The following is a 17,251-nucleotide window of genomic DNA, read 5'->3' on the forward strand; positions in this document are numbered from 1 at the left end:
CTATAGCTCCTCAGATTCTGGAAGGTTTTCGGACCCAGCCTTGTGGCTACTCTGTTGGAAACTGGGTCTGAGACGAAGGAATTCCAGGCCACTGGTGAGCTCCGAGAGATGAAGGGGAGTGCATGCTTTGGGGGATGATATCCCCCACCAGGGGTCCTCCAAAGGGGCACTGGGGGTCCTAGGAAAAAAAAAAGAATAGCAGAGAGGTGGGCTGTGTGGCAAGGAATGGCAGAATATGGCATTCTGGTCACCAGTTATAGTGATTTTCTGAGCCTCAGGTTTCCCCTTCTCTTCACCAAAAATTTTATTTATTTGTTTTGTTTGGAACCACTCCCTATAATGCTCAAGGAATTACTACTGGCTCTGCACTTAGGAATCACTCCTCATGGTGGCTTGAGGATCTATATGGGGGTTGCTGGGGATCTAACCAGTTTTAGCCAGCAGTTTAGAATAGTGCCTTACACACTATTCTCCAGCTCCTACACCAAGGTCTTTTTTTGTGTACCTCTTTAATAGATCTTTTCAACACCTGTCAATTTTTAAATTTGCTTATAGTGTCTGGCAATACTGCTTAGAAATAAACCTTGTTTTTCAGTATTAGATTGGGTTTTCCTAGGAAAAATTTTTAATTTTCCCCAATGGGAATCCATTTGAGACAATAAAGCCTTTGTCTCCCTTTTGTCACACACACCACAACACACACACACACAGAACAATACAAATAGTGTTTCCCTCTCCACAAATTGGAATGAGAAAGGAAAATTGGAACAGTTACTGAGAATTGGGAAAATGCTGCTTATAATAGAGACATGCCCTTACTGATCTTTAAGATGGTCAAGAAGGAATAATGTGTCATCACTAATACATGGTTGATTGGAGGAGAATTCCTACCTTGAGAATAATTTTAGTGGAGTATTTTAATCTGAAAAAGTGTGTACTGTGCATTAGTAGCTCTACCTGAAAGTACATTGCCACAGGAAGCCTAGCATGAAGGGATGAGGAAGCAGGTGTGAACAGTGCCTTAGTGGACAAACTAGAAATGACTCAGATGCTCATTGTTAGATAAATCAAGAAGCAAACATGTGTTCACATGACAGGATACTATATTGTATGTGGAAATAAATTAAAAGTCTTATATGCATTAGAGTTCAAAATAAAACGCATGATGTTGAATAAAATAAGCAAACAAGTGATAAAAAGAAATGTAAAGGATCCGCATACACATATGCCTACAAAACAAGCCATTATCCTTAAACATGTGCTGTTGTTTATGGAAAACTGCGTTAAGACATGAACATCAACCTGACAATAGTGTTATCAGTATGAAGGGAACTGGGATTAGAGGATGGTGAACAAAGAGACTACCTTTATTTGTAGTTGCATAGTTCTTTTTTTGATAAGATAATAGGGGGCGGGTGGCTTAAGGGACAAAATGGATGGTGTATTGAACTATTTATCTACTACTAAGTCTGTGATTTAAAATTTATTTATTTATTTATTTATTTGGGGGGGTTTGGGTCACACCCAGCAGCACTCAGGGGTTACTCCTGGCTCTATGCTCAGAAATCACTCCTGGCAGGCTCAGGGGACCATATGGGATGCCAGGATTCCAACCACCATCCTTCTGCATGCAAGGCAAATGCCCCAACTCCATGCTATCTCTCTGGCCCCTTAAATTTATTTTTTAATTTTAAGAAGGGTATTGCTGTTTTTCTGCGTGAAGTAACCAAGAAGATGACAGCAAACATCTTTAGGGTCCAACACCCGGTAAGCTGCCCCCATCCAATAAAGGTGGGGGCTGATGCTTGCCATGTGTTTGGGCACAAGAGAGCCATTATAAAGGACTGCTGCCTTGCTCCCTGTCTGCTTTTCTGAGTGAGGCAGCCAAGAAGATGACAGCAAACATAATCTCTTCAGGGCCCAACACCCGGTAAGCTGTCCTCACTCAATAAGGTGGAACCAGAGGAGCAGGGCCACTCTGCTTCACTCCGGGGCCGCACACATCTTCTCCCATGAACCCCACCACAGCACATCGTCAAAACCACACCACAAGCGTGGCAATGGGGAAACAATGCAGGACAACCCCATGTACAGAGAATGAAGATGGCAGCTGATGACGTGAAAAGTACCAATCAGCTAGGTATCCTCTCAAATAAGGTGTTTACAGAATAAATATGGAGGATGTTCACGGAGCTCAAAGAAAGCACAGATCAAGTTAAATGGAAAACAAATAAGAATCAAGAGGATATGAAGATAGAAATCAGAAAATGGGGCCAGACAGATAGCATGGAGGCAGGGTATTTGCCTTGCATACAGAAGGACGGTGATTCAAACCCCAGCATCCCATATGGTTCCTCGAGTCTACCAGGAGCAATTTCTAAGTCCAGAGCCAAGAGTAACCTCTGAGCGCAGCCGAGTGTGCTTTCCACCACCACCCCCCAAATAAAAACAACATTAGTAATGGCTACAAAGAGCAGAGAGTGCATTTAGAGTAGAGAAGGGTCTTATATGAAAGGGCCATTCACGTCACTCCTTAATTAGCAGTAGTGAAAACCACAATGTCAAAAAAGGAGAGAGAGACAGACAGAAAGAAAGAAAAAAGAAAATGCTTGCCACAGAGGCAAGTGGGAGAGGGTGGGTGGGAAGGAAGAGGGTATAAGGGAGGGTGAGAGGGAAACTGTTGACTGGGTGGGAAATGTGCACTGGTGAATGTTGTTATACGCTGTATGACTAACTCAATACCAACTTTATCTGTGAAAAAGAAACAGTAGTATGAACAACCTTGTAACCATGGTGTTTAAATAAAAAGGAAAAAAATTAAAAACAGTATAATTATAACATAATCAATCATAGACATCACTACTTGTTTTTCAACAAGTTTATTACCTGCCATAAATTTTGTCAATTGCTTTTTCACATCATCTTAGGAAGTAGGCACTATGATAATAGATTTTATATGTTGAAAATTAAGTCTTAGTGGGCTTAAGCACTTGCCTAAGCCTCTTGCCTAAGGTCACACAATCAGGTGTGGAGTTAGCATTTGGCTTACGTTGAAACCATTTGCTTTCAACAGTATGAGTCATTCTGCTGTGGCTCTCAAATCTGCTGGCTAAACTTTCAAAGCCAATTCTCACTTTGGAACAGCCTCAAAGCTATTTCCTAGGCCTCTTCCAAATCACCAATAAGAGTGAGAAAAAGGCTGAGCTTGTCTGAGATCAGTAAGATATGGGTCCCGGGGCCAGAGAGGTGGCGCTAGAGGTAAGGTGTCTGCCTTGCAAGCACTAGCATAGGACGGACCACGGTTCGATCCCCCAGTGTCCCATATGGTCCCCCCAAGCCAAGAGCGATTTCTGATCTCATAGCCAGGAGTAACCCCTGAGCGTCAAATGGGTGTGGCCCAAAAACCAAAAAAAAAAAAAAAAAAAAAAAAAAAAAAGATATGGGTCCCCTACACAGAGAAAGGAAGTGATGGTGGGGCCAGAGAATTACTACAGCAGTTAGGATAGTTACTTGCATTGTACCCCTACATGGTCCCCTGAAACCTGACAGGAATAATTCCTTATTGTAGAGCCAGGAGTAATCCCTGAATCCCCCTAAGTGTTGCCCAACAGGCAGAATAATAAATTTTAAGAGTAATGGAGAATAAGAACATAAGCTGAAGAGTAAGACAAACCCAGACTGAGTTCCAGCCCTTTGACTGCTTGATTTTTTTTTGGGGGGGGGGGTCAGCAGTGCTCAGGGGTTACTCAGAAATCGCTCCTGGCAGGCTCGGGGGACCATATGGGATGCTGGGATTCAAACCAATGACCTTCTGCATGAAAGGCAAATGCCTTACCTCCATGCTATCTCTCCGGCCCCTGCTTGATTTTTTAATTTTGGGCAGTCTTTGGTATTCATGAATTGTGCTCTGTGTGCAAAAATGAAAAATTGCAGTATCTGTCTCCCTGCTGTGGAATGAAATTTGTTAGCAACTTAGGTAGTACGTTCACCTATTCACTTTCTAATATATACTTAATGTACTTAGCACCTACTCTGCTGAGGCCAGTATTCTATTGAGCTCTGGTAAGGTTCCAAAGGCTGGAGCCAGAGAGTGATAGCACAGCAGGTAGGACATTTGCCTTGCATTCAGCCAACCTGAGTTGGCTCATATGGATCCCTGAACCTGCCAGGAGTAATTTCTGAGTGCAGAGCCAGGAGTAACCCTAAATGCCACCAGATGTGACCCTCCCCCCTCAAAAAAAAAAAAAGGAGTCCAAAAGATGTGTAAAGCCTTCAAAGGGACCTGGCAGGCCAAGCATGACCAGGAAATACAGAAACTACTGTTAACACTCTCTCCTCAAGCCCTGATCCCATCTTACTTGTTGAAATTTCGATAGCTGGCAGGATGGGGGATGTGACCTCCTACATAGCTCTGGAAGTGTCTGGAGCTGCCCATCTCCTGCCATGGACAGTGATAACCCTTGGGGATGGCTGTGTGGTTGAACTTCTCAGGAGGAACTCCCTTCAGAGGCTCAGCATAACCTGCAGAGGGAAGCATGGCATGTGCCAGGCAGGCAGGCAGAGCAGACTGTCCCACGTTCTCACATATACACACCCCTGAATAGGACTGATTGGGGAAGGGAAGTATCTGGTGAGACATAGAGCTGAGAGAGAAGCAGCACTGCTGTGACTTAACTCCAGCACAGTGGGCCCATTTTGGTCCTGGAGGCAAGGAGCAGTGGACTGTGTATTCTCTATGCACAGGGACTCTGGACAGCTACATGAGCCTGGACACTGCACTCCTTGGGCTTGTGTTTGGCCAGTGATGTGATATGTGTGTGCATATGTGTATCTATCACATGCTTATATGATTTGTGGAACCTCTGTCTGGTGTGGTGTGCATGATGTGGTGTCTAATTTGTGTGCTGTGTGCCTTTGTCATATGTTTATGTGTATGGTTCATGTAGCAAGCGGTGTACAGTATGTATTTGTAATGTATTTATGTGTGTGGTTTGTGGTATGGATTGGTACTGTGTGTATTATAATGGGACAAGTCTTGTGCTGTGTGTTGTAATGTGTCTTATGAATGGAGTGGTATGTGACTTACTACCTCCCAAGGAATGTACCCATGCTCCACTTCTTATCTAAGTCCCCCTGGTCACCGAGTTCACTCACCTGGTGCCAGAGCACTGGGGCTATAGGCATCCTTCATAGGGCCTATCAGCTGTGAGTTCCCAGGAGAACCCTTGAAGTTGTGCAGGTCTGACAAGTAGGTCTGCTCTTCTGGGCCATTGGCAACCTGGTCACAGAGGACTCAGTGGTAGGGAACTCTACAGCCCAGCTGCCCAGCCCGCCCCCAAGCCCACCTTTCTGTGGGCTTCCCTCCATGCTCACTGTCCTCTGCTCCACTCTTCCAGTCACTTTCTCCTGAGCACCTCCAGTCAAGACCTGTGACAGGTACAGCAATCCCAGAGAGACTCAATGGGTCAAAGTGCAAAGATATCACTAAAAAGTAAAAGATCTACTAAAAACTCAGGTAGGAGTCTAATCCCAGCTCGCCAAATTCCAGTAAGGTTGTGGGGCAGTTGGGGGAGGATGGAAGTTAGCTAATAGGATAATAGTGCACAAATCTAATGTCTGGACAGAGAGCTGATAGTTGTTGTATAATATTGAGCAGATACTTAACATCCTCAGCCTTCAACTTCATTTCTCTGTAAAATGGAAGTGATGATAACAATCAAGCTCATAGGTCTTGACTAGGATATAATTCAAGTACTCACTAGCTTAGGTGCATAACAAGAAGGTATTTTTCCCATTTATTGCTTTTCAGGATGAGTTTTTCTCGATCACCTCAATATAGTCTGTAAATGGAATGGTGCGTGAGAGGGTGATCCCTGAGTTCACTACAAAACCTGAAGCCATCTGTTGTGTTGGAAAAGCTATTCTCTAAGGGCCTCTACCAGTGCATTGTTTCAGGGCCTTTCCCTTCTTCCAATAGGAGAAGTGCAAGGAACTGTTTTCTATCTTAGATCAAATCAAATCTAATCTAAATTTTGTTTGCTAAAAGTACAGCCCAGAGCATCACTTGGCTCTTCATCTGACCTTTTGTAGAAATCACTTCACTGCTTGTTCATCCTACTCACTTTATGCTTTGTATCTGTGGCCATACCTAAGGAGCTACACCTAAGAACACACTGTAAGGCAGGAGTTTCATTTCAAGGATGTCACTGTTTTTCTCACATGCAGTTGAGAGTTTTTCCAGATATTTTGAGTCTTCACCTGGTCAGACTAACAACTGACCCTCTCTGGACTCAGTTTCTCTACCAGGATAAGTGAGTCACTCACCTCCTGCTGGCTGGCTGCATACTCAAAGGTGAATTTCTGTACTCGGCGTTGTCTCTTCTGGAAGAGGAGAGATCCTCGATTGTTGTGTAGTGATAGTTCCTCCATCATCAAGTCTTGGGGTACACTCAGTTTCTTGCCCAGATTCAACAAAGGGACTTCTGAGAGAGATGAGCAAGGACTTAGCCCAAGCCTCAGAGAATCTATGCGTGAAAAAACCCCTTTACCCACTTGATAATGTGATACTAAGGAGCATCATTTTGTAGAATATTTACACACCTAAAGAGTAGAAATAACATTTCAGAATTTAGTATGTATGTAGTTGATACTCAATGAAAGACACTATTTCATGTGTCTTGCAACCATTTTTATTTATTTCCATGAAATTCTTCTGCAGTTCAGGTGAAAATGAAAAAATAAACAGGTTCTATATATCTTTTATTTGTTTGTGTTTGATTGTGTGGGGAACCATATGGAGTACTAGGGAATTGAACCTGGATTGGCCTCATACAAGACAAGTACATTGCCCATCTTTCTGGACCCTCTCTATATATTTTTTAATTTCTATATGGTATATTTTGAAAAAATCTATTCATTGCTTCTCCCAGTTATGAATCAGAGCCACTTATGAGATGCATTTTTATACATGCATTTTGTTTTGTTTTGTTTTTGGGTCACACCTGGCAGCATTCAGCAGTTACTCCTGGATCTATGCCAAGAAATCTCTTCTGGCAGGCTCAGAGGACAATATGGGATGCCGGGATTTGAACCACCATCCTTGTGCATGCAAGGCAAATATCCTACCTCCGTGCTATCTCTCGGCCCCTTATACATGCATTTTATGCAGTTAGAAAATTGATCGTGGTTGAGTTTCAGTCATACAATGTACAACATCCTTATCAGCGCACATTTTTGTCACCAGTTTCTTGAGTCAGTTTTCTCCTTCCACCCCTCCTGCCTCTGCCTGCCTCTATGGCAGATATTTCTCTCTCTCTCTCTCTCTCTCTCTCTCTCTCTCTCTCTCTCTCTCATTTTAGACATTGTGTTTTGCAACATTGTTACTGAAGGGATATTATGCCTATCACTTTATCTCCTTTCAGCACTCAGTTCATGTCCAGAATGATCATTTCCAACTATCATTTTCATAGCGGTCCCTTCTCTGCCCTAACTATACTCCCATGCAATTTGTGGCAAGCTTCCTACCATGGACTGCTCCTCCTGGCTCTCATCTCTTTATCTTTGGATATTAATATCATTTTATCTTATTTTTTAACTATTTGTATTTTATACATGAGCCATGGGACTAGAGAGATAGTGAATAGGTTAAAGTGCTTGCCTTGCATGTGACTGGCCCTGGTTTGATCTTTAGTATGGTTTCCTAAGCAGTTCAGGAGTGATTCCTGAGCACAGGAACTAGGAGTAAGACCTGAGACCACCATATGTGGCCCAAAAATCTAATTAAAAAGTGAGCCAAGGGATGGTTGGAAAGACAGGTTAATGGGCTGAACAGGCCTGATTTGAATGCAGAAGACCTAAGTTTATCGAGCCCCCCTCCACACACACCCAGCAGAGAGCCAGGAGCAATTTACAAACAGCACTAGATCAAGGCCTCAAACAACAAAATAAATAATAATAACAAAAACTCACAAATATGGGAAGAAGAGACAGAAAAGGGAGTTGGGGGCCAGAGAGAGAGAGAGAGAGAGGAGAAGAAGAGGAGGAGGAGGAGAAGGAGAAGAAGAAGAAGAAGAAAAGAAGAGGAGGAAGAAGAAAGGAAGGAAGAGGAAGAAAAGAAGAAGAAGAAGAAGAGGAGGAGAAGGATAAGGAGGAGGAGAAGAGAAGAAGAAGAAGAAGAAGAAGAAGAAGAAGAAGAAGAAGAGAAGAAAGAAGAAGAGGAGGAGGAGAAGGAGAAGAAGAAGAAAGAAGAAAAAGAAAGAAGAAGAAGAAGGAAGAAGAAGAAGAAGAAGAAGAAGAAGAAGAAGAAGAAGAGAAGAAAGAAGAAGAGGAGGAGGAGAAGGAGAAGAAGAAGAAAGAAGAAAAAGAAAGAAGAAGAAGAAGGAAGAAGAAGAAGAAGAAGAAGAAGAAGAAGAAGAAGAAGAAGAAGAAGAAGAAGAAGAAGAAGAAGAAGAAGAAGAAGGTTTCCCTATGTGCTCTACCAGCCAGAAGCAGTAGCCACTCCAAGATAAGAAAAAGGCTGCCAGAGCAGAGAAGAGAAGAAAGAACAGTTCCAAATGTGTGCTTTTTAACTTTTCTTTTTACTGTACTATTCTTTTACTTCTTTACTTTGGTGGTGCCATGAATCAAATCTAGGGTACTACACATACATGACAAATGCCATTGAGCCACATACCTGACCCCTGCTCTTTTAATTTAAAAAATAGCCTTGGCTCAGAAGAATGGGCATTCTCCATTTACCCCTGATCTAGAGAAGACATCTACAAAACATCCAAGGTTGTCTATAACATCACCTGGAGGCAATCCTCTACCAGGGAAGACCCTACAGCTGCTCTGACATCAACCTACTCAAAAGAGACTTCCCTTAACACTGAGAAGACTTAACAAAAACAATGACCTGCTTACTGGACAGGGCTTGCTGTATTGCCCTTAATTGTGAGGTGAAACTAGAGGATACTCCACACCAGCCTGACTTCAATGTAGGATGTGCAGATTCCAGGATCTTTAATACAGAAACCTGATGCCAACAATAGGACTGCATGAAAAATAAAACTGTATTGGCACTACAGACAATGACTTGGATTGAATAAACTAGTTTGCCTGGAGCCTAGAGTTGGTCTTATGCCAGGAAACTTCAGGGGTAGTGGTCTCCTTGTATTTAGACCAAGGCTATTCCTTTCTATGACCCCCATATTTTGGTGGGCCTATGCAAACAATATTTGCCACTCTAACACCATTTTTACTGTGCCCTTTTGACTAACCCTTAAAAAAAAACCTCATAAACTTTTGATGTTAACTAAAACTAATATGTATGTGTATGAATATATAAAAATACTATGCCTTCAAAGTTAAGGAGTCACATAAATCTCATGGCTTTAGGTTGCTTTGTGTACTGCTAAGAAATGTTATAATGTACTACAATCTGGGGACTTGTGGACAAAGTAATTGTACATGGGTTCTGCCTTATTTTTCTTAATGTTTTTTTGACTGTAAGTTCAATATTTAGGCATCAGCAAGGGGATTTCTTCTGAGAACTCTGTTTACGGGTGATTGTTCTTTCACTGTAACTTTACCTTGTCCTCTTTGCATCATTGTTCTCATTAAAAATAAAAAATTAAAAAAAATAGCCTTGGGGTAGGGAGGAAAATGATAGTACAGCAGATAGGGTGTTTGCCTTGCACGTGGCCAACCTGGCATCCCATATAGTACCCCAATCCCTCCTGAGCAAAGAGCCAGGAGTAAGCTTAGCACCACCAGATGTGACCCCAAAACAAAAACAAGCCTTCAGGTGCCACAGGTAAGGCAGGTAAGGCCTTGGCCTGTGTATCAGGTTCATTCCCATGTGGCCTCATCCTCTGGGCCTGCCAAGAGTGCAGAGTCAGGAATAAACCCAGTCAAATGTGGCCCAAACAAACAGTAAATAAACAAATACATTTTTTTCAAATGGCCTTTGAGGGACTGGAGAGAGTACAGTGAAGAAGGCACTTAACTTGAACACAGATAACCCAGGTTCAATTCTCAGTTTCCCTTATGGTAAACCCCACCAGTAGTGATCCCTAAGCACACAAGCATGAATAAGCCGTGAGCACCACTAGAAGTGACCCAGGGCAAAAAATACAACCTTTTGCAATTAAAAAATAGCATCTCTGTACATTGAAGAAACTTTGTAAACATATATATGTATGAAAAAATATGCTGCTTTCTTTTTTAAAGTTAAAATAACCTGGTTTTTATTTCAAAATGAATTTATAATTATATAAATTGAACAATAACAATTATAACAATACTACAGAAAATTTAAATTGCTATAGTACTGTTATTTGTCTCATAAGCCATATTGAAATCATGCTAGATTTTCCATGAATGCCCTTCTTTGGTCTAATATCCAATCTGGAATATAAATTAAAATTCAGTTGTTATAGTTAATCCCATGACAGTCTACTTCAGGCTAAGGGAATTCCCTCTATAATATTCTCCTAGGCTAAGGGAATTCCCTCTATAATATCCCCAATAGTTACTGTGCCTATGAAGGGTGAAAGAGAAAAAATGCGGGCCCAGAGAGATAGCACAGCGGTGTTTGCCTTGCAAGCAGCCGATCCAGGACCAAAGGTGGTTGGTTCGAATCCCGGTGTCCCATATGGTCCCCCGTGCCTGCCAGGAGCTATTTCTGAGCAGACAGCCAGGAGTAACCCCTGAGCACCGCAGGGTGTGGCCCAAACCCCCCCCAAATGCACAAAATAATCATATTATCCACATATATTTTATTTATTGATTAATTTTTTGACTTCTTTATTTTGGTGTAGATATTGAAGTTGATGTCTCCAATTTTATTTTATTTTATTTTATCTTATCTTTCTCTTTCGTTTTGCACTCTGGCATGGTTTGATTTCAGGACCGAGACTATTGTGTGGTGCTTGTCTTTATTGCTGTAGTGCTCACTGGATATTTAATTTGATATTTCTTTCTGTATTGTTGTGGTGTTTCAATTATCTTTTTCATGTCCTCTCTCAAACTGAGGTTGAAAGCCTCTAGAAGGACTCCCCCATTTTTAGCTTATTTGATTTTTCTTTTCTTTTTTTTCTTTCATTTTTATTACCCCATTCTATTGCTTTTCTTTCCTTCAAACAAAACAACATAACTTGAATTATCTAGCTCCACCTCTCAAATAGAGGGGGAAACAAGGGAGGGTAGCAGGACCAAACATATATATGATCACTAATAGTAATCTAGACAAAGAGGGACCACCTATTCTAGCAGCCCGGGGGGTGATGGTGAGGAATATGGGTTGCAGGAAGGGAACGGGGAGGGAGGGAGGGCAAATTTGGTGATGGGTATTCCCCTGATTCAATGTTAATATGTACCTAAAATACTACTGTGAAAGATATGTAAGCCAATATGATAAAAATAAAAATTAAAAAAATTCAGTTATTATAATTTATTTTTTGTTTGTGTTTGTTTTGTTTTGTCTTGTTTTGTTTTGGGAGGTTGGGGGGTCACACCCAGTTATTCCTGGCTCTGCATTTAGAAATTACTCCAGTAGTCGCTATGTTTGAACCAGATCATCTCCATAGACTCACTCTTTTCTTGAACAAGATGTAGGTCCCTCCTTCGTTCCCGATGAGAGCTTGCAAAGCTATAAATTTTCTCTTAATACTGCTTTTGCTATATTTCACTAATTCTGATCATTTGTGTCTTTATTTTCATTTGTTTCCAGGAATCTTTTGATTTACTCTTTGATTTTTATTACTATTTCAAATTCCTCAATAGGGGCCGGAGGTAGGAGGTAGCATGGAGGTAGGGCATTTGCCTTGCATGCAGAAGAACAGTGGTTTGAATCCCAGCATTCCATATGGTCCCCTGAGCCTGCCAGGGGCGATTTCTGAGCAAAGACCCAGGAGTAACTCCTGAGCACTGCTGGCTGTGACCCAAAAACCAAAAAAAAAAAAAATCAAATTCCTCAATAGTGATAGATCTGCTCAGGTATCCCACATCATCTCGGTTGAACCTTAGGAGTTTATAGGAGTCCAAGAATTTATCCATTTCTTCCAGATTCAAGTTGTGGCATAAAGATTCTCAAAGTAATCTCTGATTATCCTTTGGATGTAGTATCTGTAGTGAAATCCCACTCTTTCATTTCTGATTTGATGTATTAAGTTTCTCTCTTTCTGTCTTTCATAATTTTAATTGAAACCAATGTGAATTATAAGTCTTTAACTGTTTTATTAAAGGGACACAGTGACAGTGAATCAGGGCCATTCTCACAGGAGTGTTGACCTCCCTTCGCCATAGTTCCCAGCATGCCTCCCATATCTCTACCCTTATTCCCCTGGACTGTTAGTGTAATGGATCCCTTTTGTGTATAGCTTGCTGTAGTTTGGATCTCTTAATTCTATTTTCTTTGACTTTGGCTTGGGTATTTAGGTTTGACCATTTTTTATTTCCACTCAATGCTCCTGAGACCACTTGGCCCCTCGATCCCACCCACTTTTTTTCCCCTCTCAGTTTGTAGGAAGACATAAAAATATGAGGCAGAACTAGATGATTCATGTTCTATGTATCTGTATAAAAAAAAAATAAAAAGTGGGCAGGAGCCTTCGTCTAGAAACTATAAATACCGTATTTTGTTTGTTTGTGTTTCTTTGTTTTAGGGTCTCTCCCGGTGGCGTTCAGGGGCTACTCCTGGCTCTGAGATCAGAAATCACTCCTTGTAGGCATGGGGTCGGGGTTGGGGCCATGTGGGATGCCGGGATTTAAACCACGGTCCATCCTGGATTGACTGTGCCCAAGGCAAATGCCCTACCGCTGTGCTATCTCTCTGGCTCCTAGAAGCTATAAATATAAATAAAATTACAAGAAGAAAGAAAGAAAAAATAAAATAATAAATTAAAAACACATAAAAATAAAAACAATTAAAAACAGGGCAGATGTGGAAAGTTTTTTTTATTGTTGTTGTTTTAGTTTTTGTTTTGCATAGGCACAGTAAATATCAGGGAAATTAGAAAAGGAAATTCCCTTCGCCTAAGAGATACAAGGGGTCTCTACCCTTGAAGCATACTGTGATGAGACTAACTACAGGCTCCAGACATGTTAGTTTTCAAAGCCCAAGGTCTTTTTTTATGGTGCCAGGAAACATTCTGCTCACTCATGATTGTCAAAGTCAGTCTTCTGTAATTAGTGATCTTGGTTTTTGCACAGATCCTAGGACAGAGGATCTTCTGATTTCATCTGACTGTTAGGTGATGAGGTAGGGCAACCTGCTCATACATCAAAATTGTTGCTGTTTCCTTGTCATCAGGGGTCATATGAACCTACCCTGGCTCAAGTTGGTGCCAGAGCGGTAATTTTCTCTCTTTCTTGGTCAGTCTTGCTAGTGGTTTATTTATCTTGTTTATTTTTTCAAAGAGCCAACTTTTGTTTTCATTGATCTTTTGGTTTGTCTTTGGGGTGTCCAGTTCATTAATTTCTGCTCTAAGTTTTATTATGCCCTTCATGCTGCCTGCTTTGAGTTCATTTTGTTGCTCCCTTTTTAATTTCTTAAGCTGTGTCATTAAGTTATTTATGCAGGCTTTTTCTTCCTTCTTGATAAATGCTTGAAAAGCTCTAAATTTTCCTCTTAACACTGCTTTTTCCATATACCACAAATTCTGATTATTTGTGTCCTCATTCTCATTTGTTTCCAGGAATCTTTTGATTCCTTCTTTGATTATCTCTCTGACCCACTGATTGTTGAATAGTGAATTGTTTAATTCATTATTCATTTAATTAATTAAAGTTATTCTGTTTGTAATTCCCTTCTATTTTCAGGACATAATGGTCTGAGAAAATAGTGATACAATTTCTATCCTTTTAATTTTATGGAGGTATCTTTTGTGGCCCAGCAAGTAATCTATCTTGGAGAATGTCTCTTTTGCATTGAAGAAGACTGTATATTCAGCGTTTGGGGAGGATGAAAAGTGTGATATATATCTTCTTTTTTATTTTTATTTTATTTTGGGGGGGTTTTGGGTCACATCCAGCTGCACGCAGGGGCTACTCCTGGCTCTATTCTCAGAAATTGCCCCCAGCAGGCTCAGGGGACCACATGGAATGTCGGGATTCAAACCACCGTCCTTCTGCATGCAAGGCAAATGCCTTACCTCCATGCTATCTCTCCGGCCCTGATATATATTTTCTAAGCCACTCTTACATTTTTTTCTTCAAAGCCAATAGTTCATGTTTAGTTTTAGCCTGTTTGATCTATCAAGAGGTGACTGAGCAGTGTTGAAATCTCCCGCTACTATTGTGTTACTGTTGATATTTTCTTCAAATCTATTAGCAATTGTTTTAAATTTTTTGCTTGCCACTTATTGGGTGAATATATTTTTAAGAGTTTGATTTCTTCCTAATATACATATTCCTGATTATTAAGAAATGAATCTCCCTGCAAATCAAAACAACAATGTGATACCATCTCATGCCACAGAGACTGGCACATATCACAAAGAATAAGAACAATCAGTGCTGGCATGGATGTGGAGAGAAAAGAACTCTCATTAACTGCTGGTGGGAATGTTGTCTAGTCCAGCCTTTAAGGAAAACAATATGGAGATTCCTCCAAAAAAACTAGAAATTGGGTTCTTTTTTTTTTTTTTTTTTTGGTTTTTGGGCCACACCCGGCAGTGCTCAGGGGTTACTCCTGGCTGTCTGCTCAGAAATAGCTCCTGGCAGGCACGGGGGACCATATGGGACACCGGGATTCGAACCAACCACCTTTGGTCCTGGATCGGCTGCTTGCAAGGCAAACACCGCTGTGCTATCTCTCCGGGCCCAGAAATTGGGTTCTTGTATGATCCAACTATACCACTCCTAGAGATATACCCCAGGAAAACAACAACAACAACAAAACCACAATACAAAAATGCCTTCCTCACACCTATATTTATTGCAGAGCTTTTTACAATAGCCAGACTTTGGAATCAACCACAATTCCCTTCAACAGATGAATGGCTAAAGAAACTGTGGTACATATACACAATGGAATACTATGCAGCCGTCAGGAGAGATGAAGTCATGAAATTTTCCTGTACATGGAATCTATTATGCTGAGTGAAATAAGTCAGAGAGAGACAGATAGACACAGAATAGTCTCACTCATCTATGGGTTTTAAGAAAAATAAAAGACATTATTGTAATAATGCCAGAGAAAATAGAGATGAGGGCCAGAAGGACCAGCTCACGATATGAAGCCCACCACAAAGAGTGGTGAGTGCAGTTAGAGAAATAACTACACTGACAACTATAATAACAATGTCAATAAGTGAGAGAAGTAGAAACTTGTCTTAAATAAAGGCTGGGAGGGAGGAGGGAGATGGGGAACATCGGTGGTGGGAATGTTGTATTGGTGAAGGGGTTGCTCCTTATATAACATACCCAACTATAATCATGTCTGTAATCAAGGTGCTTAAATAAAAACATTATAATTAAAAAAAAAGAAATGAATCCCCCTCTCTCTTATAACATTTTTTTGTTGTTGTTTCTGGGTCACACTGGCAGCACTCAGGGGTTCTCCTGGCTCTATGCTCAGAAATCGCTCCTGGCAGGCTCAGGGGACCATATGGGATGCAAGGCAAACCTCCATGCTATCTCTCCAGTCCCTCTTATAACATTTTTATGCCATCTCATATTAGTTTGGCCACATCAGCCTTTTTTATTTTCATTGGTTTTTGGGCCACACAGAGAGGCTCAGGTGTTACTGTTGGCTCTGTACTCAGAAATTGATCCTAGAAGCCTCACAGGACCATATGGGATGCCAGGAATAGAACTTAGGTCAATGCCTTATCTGCTGTGCTATCACTCCAACCCCAGCCTTTTATAAGGTTTGCTTGAAGGTTTGTCTTCCAACCTTTTACTTTGAGCCTGTGTTTGCTCTTGTTATTAAAATGTGTTTTTTGTAGGCAGCAAAATGCTGGATTCAATTTTCTGATTTATTTTGCCATTCTTTGTTAGTTGGTTGTTTAGTCCATTGACATTGAGAGAGATATTGTCATGAGATTTTGTGCAATCTTTTTGTAGAAGTTTGGTGTGTCTGTGGAGTTAGTCTTGGCTTAAAGTAGAACTTTCAGTTCTTTTTAGATTGATTTTTAGTTTGTAAAGTTCCTGAGTTGTTGTTTATCCATGAAACTATATTATCCTTTCAGTTTGTTCACAATAAAAAATAAATTAAAAAATGAGAAAAGGAAAAAAAAAGAAAGAAAAAATAAACTATATTATCCTTCCTTCAAACCTGAATGACAGTTTGGCTGGGTAAAGTGTTCTTTCATTGAGATGTTCATTTCGTTGAGATTTTTTTCATTCTATCCCACCACTACTTTCAGGCCTGGATGATTACTTATGATAGATCTCTTGTATATAAGGATCCTTCTTTGTATGTAATTTTCCATTTTTTCTTGCTTCTTTCAGTATACTATCTCTGTTTGATTGTCATCATTGTGACTAGGATGTCTTGGGTGCTTTTATTTGGATCTCTTTTAGCTGATACTCTTTAGGTGGGTGCAAGCAGTCTTCATCTCTGGGAATTTCTCAAGAATGATGTCTTTGACTGTTCCTTATTCACAGAGGTTTTCTTCTGATCCTCTGGGACCAAATTGATTCTGATGTTGATTTTGTTGAATTTATTGCAAAGGTCTCTTTCCATCTCTTTTCTTATTTTGAGAATTTTTTCGATCTTCTGTTTATTTGTTTTAAGGGTCTTTTCTGACTTCTTTTGTTGTATGTTATGCAGCCCATCTTCCAGCTTACTGATTTTGTCCTTAATAGCTGTTACTCTGCTGGTGAGACTTTCCAATGAGCTTTTCATTTCACCCACCATGTTCTGTCATTTCTCTTTTAAGTTTTCTCATTTCTACTCTCATATCTTCTTGGGTCTTATTTGCTATCTGTTCCCTAGTTTCTTTGAGTTTTTTGAACATTCTCAACATTTCCTTTCTAAAGTCTTTATCAGAAAAGCTATATACATGGCTCATATCAGTTGTGTCTTCAGAACTATCATCTTCATTCAGTTATTGTGATAGGATTCTGTATTACTTTCCCATTGTGAACTTTGCTGTGTGGTGGTGTTCTTTGTGTGTTGTTATGTGCCTCCTTGACTAGAAGAAATGCTCTTCTCTGGGCACCCTTACCTGATGTCAAAATGGGTCTTTTGATTCAAAAACTCATCTTTGCCAGTCACCAGTGCTATCTTTCTCATGATCACACTACTCTCTCTTTTTTTTTTTTT

The 17,251-nt window shown here is 40.6% G+C and overlaps 1 protein-coding gene across 1 annotated transcript; it reads right to left on the reverse strand.

Annotated features, from left to right (window-relative positions):
* On the reverse strand, window positions 1–16,843 carry MYOZ3 (myozenin 3). The gene is made up of 6 exons (XM_049772726.1): window positions 16,774–16,843; window positions 6,325–6,482; window positions 5,374–5,427; window positions 5,155–5,278; window positions 4,359–4,521; window positions 1–178 (listed from the first exon to the last, which is right to left on the reverse strand). Exons 1-6 carry the CDS (start codon window positions 16,841–16,843, stop codon window positions 1–3), a joined length of 747 nt encoding a protein of 248 aa, XP_049628683.1.
* Window positions 16,844–17,251: the final 408 nt, after the last annotated feature.

This window comes from Suncus etruscus, chromosome 4 (genome assembly GCF_024139225.1).
Source record: "Suncus etruscus isolate mSunEtr1 chromosome 4, mSunEtr1.pri.cur, whole genome shotgun sequence".
NCBI lineage: Eukaryota > Metazoa > Chordata > Mammalia > Eulipotyphla > Soricidae > Suncus > Suncus etruscus.